The sequence below is a fragment of the Morone saxatilis genome, unplaced genomic scaffold (assembly GCF_004916995.1).
Source record: "Morone saxatilis isolate NCDOM2014 unplaced genomic scaffold, NCSU_SB_2.0 Contig7, whole genome shotgun sequence".
In the NCBI taxonomy this organism is placed as follows: Eukaryota; Metazoa; Chordata; class Actinopteri; family Moronidae; genus Morone; species Morone saxatilis.
In genome coordinates, this window is record NW_023340246.1 from 15,023,745 (window position 1) to 15,035,323 (window position 11,579).

The window sequence follows — 11,579 nt, forward strand, 5'->3', positions numbered from 1 at the left end:
ATATATATATATATACAGTTTTTTAAAGTAGTAATGACTTTTTTTTTTAAAGATTTATTGTCAGTTGTTAAGAGTAAAACCTATATAGAATAAGGCTATTTACACCCTTTATTGCCCTTAATGTGCAGAATGTTTGGAGAAAACACTGGAGGGTGATAACACTACTGGTGAAGTAATTATTCAGTCTCACAGCCGACGTAAAGCCTCCTATTCATGTTTAAACCTGTTGTGCTTTCTTCCAGGAGCAGCTATCTTCTTTGAATTTAAGCACTACAAACCTAAAAAGAGGTTCACCAGCACAAAATGTTTCGCCTTCATGGAAATGGACGAGATCAAACCCGGCCCCATCGTAATCGAGCTGTGAGTCGACTGACATCTTTTTTTGTCTAAATGGATGTTTTTTTTGAAACATTAAGTCTATAACCGTACCTTCTTGAATTTCAGCTACAGGAAGCCCACAGACTTCAAGAGAAAGAAACTGCAGCTTCTAACAAAGAAACAACTCTATCTCCATCTTCATCAGACGTTACACAAGGACAGCTAAGTCGGAGCACGCCTCGAACTTTAAACCACCTCTTTTAATCTCTCTTACATCCACATCCAGCAAAATGTGGTGTTCCACCTCATCGCATCCAGCAATACTAAATCGAGGTTGTAGTCTTTTTTTATTTTTTTTATCCACGAGTATATGAAGAACATAAAGAGAACTGAGCCAAACATTAGTCAGCTCAGCTCCGAATGCCACATTAGTTTTGCATTTTTTTATATTCCTTTAAATTTTGTTGTCGAGCGTGTATCTGGTCTGTTGCTAAAACCCTTAAAAAAAAGTCAGTTTTGATTGGTTGCAGATGCAGGGGTGTCTTATTACAGCAGGATTGTGTTAAAGCAGTTAAACCATCTCATCTCCAGTCTTCCTTAACTCGCTGATGTCGGAGGGAGGGGGGGAAACGGGTCGTGACGCGAGTTGTTGCAGGTGTTTTAATGCAGTTATTGTATTGCTCACGAGCGTATTCAGTGTGAGCATTTGGTCGCGGGCCAGATGTTTCGAGACCAGTTTGTTTCCAAGCAAGAAACACAGTGTTTATCACCTGCCAGAAAGTGTTTATTTTAATTAATTAATTGATATTAGTGTTACTTTGCAGATTTTATGTATGCAGTTGTATTTGACCGGTGCTTACGTGAGTCTAGAGGATACGTCTTTATTGGCAGTCAAAGAACAACAATCTCGGACTGACTTTTTAAGAATCGTCTCTCTCTTGTATTGTTACTCAAAAAAGTAACATTTTTTTTTAAATGAAGTTGCATGTAACTTTGTTTTCATTCTGACTTTGCAGATGTTCTTCGTCACTAAAAACATCTACATTGTAATATTTGATTTTAGATTTTATTTTTGTAATGTCACAATATTCAGGACTGTAAATTAACTGTAAGATACACTAACTGATGAATATACAGTCACTGTGTGTCTGTATGAAGCACTACGATGTGGTAGGACTGAGACCTGTGGAATGTTTTAGTTTCGATGACAGACTGAGGGGAATTGTATCATTTACAATGCTATTAATTTCTAATAAACTACAAATGAAGCAGTTTTGTGGACAGTTTCATCCAGAGCGTCATATAGTGATGTTTTATTTGCATAAATCATACGTGATTTATGCAAACATGAAGCCTTTGAATGTTACTAAGTTGTTATTTTGCTATATTGAGGACTGCTGACCACTCCTACATTAACTTGCATTGCAAACATGTATTCAAGAGTCTTCTTCACAAAGAGCCGAGTTGTTATACATACTTCCTAAATTCCTCAATCTGATGTATTTCTTTCTCAATTTATTTTTAGGTTTTAGGCTAAAATTGTTCCTTAAAACACTTTTTAGCATTTTCATTGGTTTAAATATAATATTCTAACAACTTACCCTCTTAAATCTAGTATTAAAAGCTCACTTCACTCAGATTACATAGAAACATATTTTCAGTTCCCTCTGTTAAAATACGGTACATGCAGTTTTTGGATAAATTGCAATAGGATAATAAAAAACGTCAACGGTCTTTTAATGAACATGAACAGAACTTAAGCTCATGTTTGTCTCAGCAGCAGCAGCAGCACAGATGTATGCCTTATTTTTTCCGAATAAAGCAAACGCCTTAAGACACACGTTGAAAAGCAGATGTAGCTTGTTGACAACATAACACCTCCGACAGCTTTTACAATCTTTATTATTAAAAGTTCTACCAACATAGTAAAATAAGTTATACATCTGGCCATCAAATTACACATTTGCTTCACCGTCGGTTCTAAAGCCACAGCTTTGGGAAAATTATGGTATTCCTGAAATGCTAGAAGCTAAACCTCCCTCCTTTTTCTCTTTTTTTTAAAATAATTTCCACAGGAAATGACATTTAGAAATTAGCCCCTTAAAAATCATTGCTATATATTTTTTTAAAAGATCAACGAAAATGAAATCCTCTGGCATATAATGAATTATTATTGCACAATTAAGCTGTTTAAAAAAGTGGCAACCCTCTTTAACTATTATTCATTCAGACACATAATTATTGATGATGCTTTAATTTAAGGACCATATTTCTTTTTTATAATAAACATTTGCAGTTTTTACTTTATAAGTGAAATATGAAAATAATCATGACCGATGTTGGACTGGATCTGGGTCGTTACTGTGATAGTTTCGGGGTAAGTTCAAGTCCTCTGCCGTAAAATGCTGGCACTTTTAAGGCTTGACCATCGCTGGCCTCGCTGAGTCCTGAGGGGCCTCCTGCTTCACATGCAGGTCCTGTCCGGGGCCGGTGAGAGCTCCCGCTGAGTTCTGGAGGGCATCGGGTGGAGCCTGACCGTAAACATCACCAAGTGCAGGATGGGGAGAGACACCCGGAGGAAGGTTCATTGGTTGGCCGGTGTGGTCACGCGGTCCTGGGAAACGCATGTCATGTGGGATGGGTGGACGTGGTCCCATAGGTCCACGAATACCTAAAGGGAACAATTGAAAAAGGAAATATTAATGATGAGACTGAACAACTTCCAGAATACTCAGTTATAGTGCAAGATGTTTTTAAGTTCTTATGTATGTACGGCTGTGCATTTTTATGTGCTGCTTTCAGGAAACAGCCACAGGATTGCACTCACAACAAAAGCTTGTGCCTTCTTCCACCTACTCAGCTTTTATACATCACTAAACTAACTGCCGGTGATCAAAATGGAAGAATTACAACCGTAAACAAGAACTCGCTCAAGGACTGTAAATAAAACAGAGCTTGCTGTCAACTGACAAAATGTAACATTTGAAAGAAGAAATAAAACAATTTACCCCTTTTAAAAATGAAAAGTTAAATGTAACATAAAACACAACCTTGCAATTTCAATCGATTTCTGAACAGTCAAGGAAAAGCATTCTAGCAAACTTTAGATAGATATTGCTGGGTCGCTGACGTTCAGTCATTTTATTCACTATACAACTCTTCTCTAGTTGTGCTGCTGCTACACAGCGTTTAAATATTCACCATTAATCCTGGCCACAATGGTTGCCTTTCAGCCAAATGTACCATTGTCATGCTGAACTGTTACTTGGAGAATACTAAAAATACAGCTGCTTCAGGGCTTCAGGGCTCGCTAGATGTGATCTTGTACCAGAGTCAGACTCACTGCTGCAGTTTGGCTGATAGATTACTTTGTATTATTATTTTGTTTTATCACTACAAAACAGTTTTCTGCTTAATGTACCCTACAACTTAATATTTTTTGGAAGGATAATGAAGTATTCGTTACTTTACTTCCAATCACGACCAGCACATCCTGCACCTTTGTGTATTTACCAGCATAACACAACGTCTCTGCACTACTCAGCATACACAGAACAAACTGATGATAACGCACCATGTGGAGGCATCGGTCCAAAGTGATGAGGTGGTGGGGGACGGAAGTGGGGCGGTGGTGGACCCCGAGGATCAATGACATGTCCAGGGCCTGGCCTGGGGTGGAATGCATGTCCATTGGTGGGTCGAGGTCCAAACTCTCCTCCCATTGGTCCAGGCAGAGGCATGCCTGGGTGTCCGTTGGCCGGTAGTGGTGGCCCATGAGGAAGAGGAGGACCATGAGGACCTGGTGGGAGGTGGTAGAGTCCAGGTCGTGGTGGTCTGTATGCTCCAGGAGGTGGCAGGCGGCCGTGGGGTCCAGGAGGGAGGAGCGGGTCATGGGGTCCGGGTGGAGGTCCTTGAACCATGGGACCTGGTGAGTCCCTGATTGGAGATGCTAAGAAGGATCCAGGACCCTGAAAAAGACGGATTTAGGGAGATAATGAAGAAGGGTCGCCTGCTGTGTTCTCGAATGCAGCGATTAGAATTTGACTTGGTCCTGGAAGTGAGTATAGACGGGTTACATTTTTAGTCATGCAGTGAACAGATCCACAAACCACACAATTTACTCCCAGAGCTCAATCACATGACCAGCAACCAGACACCATGATTATTTGGATGAGAAATCAAACCACGTTCACAAATACAAATACTCTTGACACACATACTTTTGGCAATCTTATTTTCCAAAACACATTTTAGCTGAAGCTCAGACTTGATGAAAAGAATCTCTGCTTGGTTCAATGCTGTGAGAACAGGTGAAACCACACGCGCAGCCCACTAAGTTAGATCAGCCCCAGTGAAGCGAAATGCCTTAAAATTCTTCCCAAATCCAAATCCAGCTTTAGGGAAGAGGGTGTGCTCGCATACACCGTCACACCTGGTCCGGACAGCCTCTATACTCACTGGCTCTGGACTGTCTGTGGAGGCCTCAGCCTGTGTCTCTGCTTTTATCTGTGGATCTACTGCTTGTGTCTGTTTTAGAGTAAGGACATACACAACAGACATGTAGGTAGGAGCTCTAGCTGTTCAGATAAAACGGGAGGGAAAGGTATCGATTTCAAAATGAGTCTGATCTCATTAGAAAAGCACTTACAGAGGCATCCATGTTGGCAGGTGAGGAGCTACGGGGGCCCATCATGTCTGCAAGAGGGGAAACAGCACAGTGTTAAAAGACGGTTCAAAGCAAAGGTCAGCCCTTTGAAATACAGAGACTACAGAGGACATACCCATCCCAGAGATGTGTTTGTTTTCAGCATAACGGCCATGTGGGTCTGATGGAGGTCGTGGACCTGAGGGGAGAAAAAACAAAACGACACAATGAAGAATTAAATCCCTCATGACTCTGCCTATAGCACTTTTCCAGGGAAGACACGGTTGTAAACAAACAAAGAGGAAACAAACCATAACAACATGGGAAAAGGTTACTCCATGAGGACAATCATCTGAGAGGAATGAAGCACTCTGAATTTAAAGCCCCTGAAAACATCAAAGTGAATTCTCTAACATTTCGGGGGGAAAACATCCAAACATTCTGTTTTATTTATTAAGAATTTAACTCAAAATTCAGCTTCATCTGAACCCTGTTGCATACAGCAAGAAGCTGACTGAAGAAACATGTTTTTAGGGCCTTTAAAAAACAAAAGGTGAAGCAAATCTCAACAGAAACACATTCAAATCCTCCACAGAAAAAAAAAAATAACATTTCTAAATGATTCAACTAAAACAAACAAAGCAAGAAGATGAAAAACGAAGTTCAGACAGGTACCAGGAAGATGCAGGATGTAATACACACTGGGAAGAAATAAAAAGGAATAACTAAAGAAGGTGAAAGAGTTAAAAAGAAAAAGAAAGTCAGGTGTGCAAGAGGAGAAAGTTTGAAGGACAAGGTTGTGGTGGAGGGAAGACGTCCAACTGTAGTGAAGATCAAAGAAGGTGAAGTATTCCACAGGGACTCACCATACGGGTCATTTCTTCGCCCCACTGGGGCAGACGGAGGGCGCCTGGGACCCTCTATCATTAGCGGAGGGGATGGTGCACCCCCGCTCACAGGAGAGGGCCCGTAAGAATCACCTGTTACGATTAAACCATCCGTTTAACAAAACAGCTGACAACACACCACAATCTATGCAAAGAAGAGCTCCTCATTCCAGGCTCACTGAGAAAGTAAACACTCTCATTTAGCAAAAACAAAATGCAGCATCCTCTTCTCGGGGCTCTGTAGGATGACAACTGTCCCGAAGGAAAGAAAACAGCAGACAAGGTGTGTGGCCTGCTTACCTTGGCGAGGACCTGCAGGTTGTCCAGAGTTGGGTCTGAAGAGAGGAGCACGGCGCTCATTAAGTTGGGAGGTCAGTACAGCCAGTCTGTAAATGGGTTTAAGAAAACATGTTAGGTACAAGTAAATATCATGGGTAGTCTGTGACAGCATGAAGTTGCTCCTTTTGTCCAACCAACAGTCCAAAACCCAACAATACTCAAACAATGAAGGTAAAAAAGCAAATCTTCACACATGAGCAGCTGAAACAAATAAATGTTTGTTATTTCTGTTTCTGCTCCAGCCACAGGAAACACTTCAAACCATTTTTACTCATTCTACTATCACTTACTTTTCACGGAGCTTTGATGATTCAAGCTTCTCTTGATTTAGAGCTCTCTCTGCATTACGAGCATTTACCTGGAAACATAATGGAGACTTAGTGTGCAACTGGCTCAGCTTGTTATTAATATCAAACAGGCTTAAATATCCATTTATAGCACCCGGTTATATGTGAATAAAGTGTACAACATACCCAGTTTGAGTGAGTTTTGTTTTCCTGTTCTTTTATCTAAAAGAGAGAAAGAAAAAAAGTCAAGTCAGGTTTCACAAACATTTCTTTCTGTACTTGCTCGTTTAAGGATGAATAAAGCTTAACAAGAGTCTACCTGGTCTTTATAGACTTCCTCTGTCTTCTTCATCTGCTCCTCCATTTCATTAATGCGTTGTCTTAGCACTTTAACTTGCTCCTCGGCCTCAAGAGCTTTTCCTCCCACTTCAGACAGCATATTCTCTTTGCTGCGTCGCTCCAACTCCTCCTTTGTTAATCTCCTGTTAAGCCACAGAAACACCCTTCTTCAAATAACAGCAACACAGGTTTCCTAAACATCTTTTCCATTTCAAAGACACATGCTTTTTATTCATGAGATGTTTGACTGGATTATGCTAACACAGTATATGTTATTCATATTCGTCGTGGTCATTTGAGCAGATTTCCTGCAGTGTGTTACAGCAGCTAATAAAAAAAGATTAAAAAAAAAGGTGTTGGTTAGTGGTTACGGCTTCACTTACTGCTGCAGAGCGTTTTCCTTCTGCTGATACATTTCAACCATGATTTCATTTTTCTGCTGGAGGATCTTGAACTGGTTTTCAACGTGGCTCTTCTCACTTTTTAGGGTTGCAATAGAGTGCTCCAGCTCCTGGTGTTGTTCTGTTGTAAAAAAACAAGGGTATGTTTAGAGGCGGTTGCAGGAAGAAAGGCGTTTTCAAAAGGCATCAAAAGAAACCAACATACCTTCCAGGGACTTTCTAGTCTTTTCTTCATTCAGCAGTTTTGTCATGAAGCGATCACGCTCTTCTTCAACCACAGTGAGAGTGGTCTGGACCTGGAAAGAAATCATATATTTCCAACATTATAAAAGGGAGATCGGTTTTAACCTTTGACCTACAGGTATAACTACAGTGAGCTTTAATATTATTTTGACATCTTACCCGAGAAACATCCATCATCTGTTTGATCCTGTTCTTTATGGCTGTCTTCTTGTCTGAAAAAAACATTGAAAGACCATCAACCACTTGGTGTGAAGCTGAACATCATGTGTGACAAAAAAATATGTGCTTTAAGAACTACTGAATCTATTTACATGTGTATTATTCATTTTACTAAATTAATAACAGTTGGACTAACCAGGTGCAACTTCTCCATTGGCTAAAACTTTGTCACCTTTTTGTGAATCACAAGCATCTAGGTCTGCCAGAAGTTCAGACAGCACCTGCAGGAAGCATTGTGAGGGGTAAGTTGATAATTGCATGCAAGTGAAGGACTAATGTGTACAGCTGATAACCAAGAAAAATTGTGACAGTAGTTTTAAAAAAAAATTAAAAATAAAAATCCTGACCTCCACATTGTGATCTTTGAGCACCACCGAGTCCTCCAGCTCTTTCTGGGACTTTTGATAGACTTTAATCTTCTCGTTTAGCTCCTTGTGTTTGTCCTCCCAGCCTTTAATAGTAGTTTTAAGCTGTAAGAAAAGGCAAAGTCAGGGGAGTGCCTCAGGAAAACAGTATGTATCTAAAATGATCTAATGAAATGATTTACAAAAACACATTACGATACCCATCAATTCAGACCTCTGTAAAAATATCCAAACGGTTTACATATTAACTTACTGTTTTATTTTCTTCTTTTAGCGCTCCATATTCTTTCTCAAGACATTTGTGCTGAACATTTCGGGCATCTTCCCGAATCTTGGCCTCATCCAGGAGGACGGTAGTCTGTGGCGAATACAATGCAGTTCATAAGAGAAGCTGAAAAACAACAAGCTTCATATAATCTTGCAATGTTCAGAGGATTATACAAGGCCTTGTACCTTAGCGAGCGCTTCCTGAATCTTTTTCCTGCTGAGCTGCAGCTTCTCGTTTGACTTCTCCAATTTCTCAATCTGTTAAAGAAACCATTAAAGGTCATGAATCTGAGACGGGAGTTCCAGATACAACAGGAAGAAGAAAATATTTAAATAATTACCCTGGTTTCATTTTGCAGAGAGTTTGCCTTCTCTTCTTTAAGTAGTTTTGCGTATTTGTTCTTTTCCTCAGCCATGTTTCCATTCAGTGTTTCTGCCTCCAAAACCTTACTCTGCAAAAATGTAATGAGAAACTTCACAGACAGCCCTTTACAAGGGGAAGCCATTTTATTTAATGTCCAAATGTCACACAATCTCCATGAGCCATTTACAAGTACAGCAGGTACACTTCCCCATTCTTGAAATCTCTATTTAAAGAAAAACACACAATGTGATCAAAGACAGAAATGATCCTTGGTGCTTACCTCCAGGTCTTGCAACCTTTTCATTGTACTACTAACTGTTTCTTTGGACTGTTTTTGATTTTCTTTCAGTTGTTCAGTCTTTAAAAAAAAAGGAATAACAAACAATTAAGACCGTTCCAGAAACGTAGTAGTAACAGTAGTTTGTGTAAGATATTTCATCACATTTCATTCGTAACTCACCTGTTTCTGGAGTTCAGACATTTTGGTGAGAGCATCATTCTTCTCTTTTTTCAGGGCCTGAATTTGCTCGGTCAGCTTTTTTTCATCCACTGTGTTCATAAAAGTGCCACAGAAAGTACACAATCAGCTACATGTTACACTTAGATTTTACTGCAATTTGTAATGTTGTGTAATATGGAAAAATAAGTAAAAACATACCGAGGTATTCCCTCTTCTTTACCTGGCAAGTTTTAGAAAAGCAATAAGTAAAGATCAGTCTGATTCACACGGTTTGAAATAACGGTCACAGCATCATGTACAAGTAGTAAAGTAGCTTTATGTAGCTATCAGGAATATGTACAAATACTAAATATAATACTGTATAAATATAAGTATAAATAGTGTCCAACAGTGATCCAGATAAGATATTATGTTGATACCACAGGTAGTTAAGCAGAGAAGGAAAATTCAATTAAGACAAACATTTTAATGCAGGGAGTCAAAACCTAATTAAATCTGAGCAAATACCATTCTCCCCCCTTCATTGTTGGCAAATCACAACATCATTTGAGCAGAGATGAGAGAAGCAGTAGTACGACACTTACTGCCAACACGGTCCTCCAGAAGAAGAGGGTGAAGGTCACTACTCCAACCAAAGCCGTGATGACAACAGCTTGCCAAGGACAGCCAAACAAGGTTTCCCCCGGCTTCCACTCTTCTGGGAGGAGTGAAATAATCTGACGGCACACAAACACAATATTCAATATGATCAGACGCACACTAAGAATAATAGAATAAAGCTAAAAACAACATGGTTTAAATATAATTACTGAATGTCTCATGGTGTAGAATAAATAAGGGGGGGAATTCACCTTTTACTCTCCTTACTAAACTTTAATATCATGACAAGACTGAAATATTTGTCAAAGTGCATTCAGACACTCACACAAAGCAACTTCCAACAATTACACGTACCCCTTAGATTGAGATATTCATTAACCGAAATGTGATGAACAACAAGAGAAGTGAGTGGTCTGTTACTGTATTCACTGAGAAGAGAGCTTATCAAGATATCAGAGCATTACCATACAATAATAGTATAAAGTACTGCACCAAGCAGCGTCCTTATGCCAAAACCAAGAAACTCAATCCTGTTTGGAACATAAAGGGTTGATGTTAAAGTGCTTCAGTGGGTCAGGAAAGCAATTTATGAATTCATGTGGTACACCCAAACACACAAAACAACCATTTAATACTACAAGCCAGGTGGGGATTATTTCACACTTACATCAATAATCATACAATGGTTGTTTGCTGCCTAAATGTTAAAGTATTTGTTGTATTCTAATTGTATAAATATCCAAAATGGGCCACAGGTTTCCATTAATGTCCAGTCACACTAAGAGGAACCGCTCCAACCACAAAGTAACCTTTGAACTTAACATGAGGCAGTTCGGACAGGAACAAACACACTCGGGGCTCTAATGAAATGCAGGGATTACAAATAAATGAACACACCACATTACCTGCAAGGATTAACACACTCTCTTCAGCCAAAGTCTAACTATTTCAATATAACAACGCACAAAAAGCAGCGCTGCAACCGTGATATGAAACTATTCTACACAGAAATCAACACATTAAAAACACCCATATGGAAGTCATAGCTCTTCAGACAACTCCTAAGAGGTAAGATCAGCTGGATCTGGTAGTCTGGTGAGTAAACTGAGGAGTTAGTTAACGTTGAAGTGAATGTGCATCAAGCATATGCTCATTAACACGTCAGCAGGCCACGATAGCACAACACACACACACACACACACACACACACACTACACAGGCAGTCCGACTGACTCAGTTTGTACACTTACATGCTGCAGCTCCTTCAGAAAAAACACGTAAACGTGATCCGGTTCCATTACCGGTCGGGATAGTGTTTCTGGGTCCATGCCAGGCTTTTCAAACAACAACGGAACTGGACTCAAGTGAGCTAACGTTAGTTTGACAGATATTAGCCCGCTTTTAGCACGTTAGCTGCTCTCTATGTAAACTGGGTAGTGAAACTAACGATACCCGCTGGTTTATGTGAAGACTACGGCGTCTTGAAAACAAAAAAACTTAAATAAAACAAGTCTTTACAAACACTGACAACGTTAGATAGACAGACAGTCGGCTAACGGAAATGACAGACGAGTCGTCGGATCCCATTCACTGTGACGGTAGCTGAGCCGCAGCTTCAAATGTCGACAACAATTGTTGGTACACAAACGCGATTAAGAAGCTGAAGTTAACCGGACAGCGCAGAGGCCATGTTACGACTACGTGTTGTGATAAATATCTGCCTTTCCGTGACAAACGGAGGCCCCGCTGGTTGTGCCAGTAGCCAGCTCAGCACCGGCTGCGTTGAACTTCAACCTACACCGAGACAGTCAACAAGACCGGGGGGGGGGCGGGACGTTCAGGGAA

The 11,579-nt window shown here is 40.1% G+C and overlaps 2 protein-coding genes across 7 annotated transcripts in view; one reads left to right on the top strand and one right to left on the bottom strand.

The window, feature by feature from the left end:
- Positions 1-1,589, top strand: part of aida (axin interactor, dorsalization associated) — a gene marked incomplete at its 5' end in the record, with an annotated part of 4,860 nt that extends 3,271 nt beyond the window's left edge. For both annotated transcript variants that reach the window (XM_035679259.1, XM_035679260.1), the window contains 2 exon segments: positions 243-360; positions 445-1,589. In XM_035679259.1, the coding sequence (XP_035535152.1) occupies positions 243-360; positions 445-544 (218 nt within the window).
- A 613-nt stretch (positions 1,590-2,202) lies between these two features.
- Positions 2,203-11,579, bottom strand: part of mia3 (MIA SH3 domain ER export factor 3) — a 14,111-nt gene continuing 4,734 nt past the window's right edge. The window contains exons 4-25 of one of the 5 annotated variants that reach the window (XM_035679254.1): positions 9,719-9,850; positions 9,333-9,354; positions 9,135-9,223; positions 8,955-9,032; positions 8,652-8,762; positions 8,497-8,568; positions 8,297-8,401; positions 8,026-8,148; positions 7,815-7,899; positions 7,619-7,671; positions 7,422-7,512; positions 7,199-7,337; positions 6,796-6,958; positions 6,663-6,698; positions 6,480-6,547; positions 6,151-6,236; positions 5,830-5,943; positions 5,100-5,162; positions 4,967-5,013; positions 4,777-4,845; positions 3,893-4,286; positions 2,203-2,989 (exon numbers count right to left, since the gene is read on the bottom strand). In XM_035679254.1, the coding sequence (XP_035535147.1) occupies positions 2,733-2,989; positions 3,893-4,286; positions 4,777-4,845; positions 4,967-5,013; positions 5,100-5,162; positions 5,830-5,943; positions 6,151-6,236; positions 6,480-6,547; positions 6,663-6,698; positions 6,796-6,958; positions 7,199-7,337; positions 7,422-7,512; positions 7,619-7,671; positions 7,815-7,899; positions 8,026-8,148; positions 8,297-8,401; positions 8,497-8,568; positions 8,652-8,762; positions 8,955-9,032; positions 9,135-9,223; positions 9,333-9,354; positions 9,719-9,850 (2,397 nt within the window). In that variant the 3' untranslated portion in view covers positions 2,203-2,732. The remainder of the gene's footprint in view (positions 2,990-3,892; positions 4,287-4,776; positions 4,846-4,966; positions 5,014-5,099; positions 5,163-5,829; positions 5,944-6,150; positions 6,237-6,479; positions 6,548-6,662; positions 6,699-6,795; positions 6,959-7,198; positions 7,338-7,421; positions 7,513-7,618; positions 7,672-7,814; positions 7,900-8,025; positions 8,149-8,296; positions 8,402-8,496; positions 8,569-8,651; positions 8,763-8,954; positions 9,033-9,134; positions 9,224-9,332; positions 9,355-9,718; positions 9,851-11,579) is intronic. The other 4 variants (XM_035679255.1, XM_035679257.1, XM_035679256.1 and 1 more) reach the window with 4 other exon arrangements.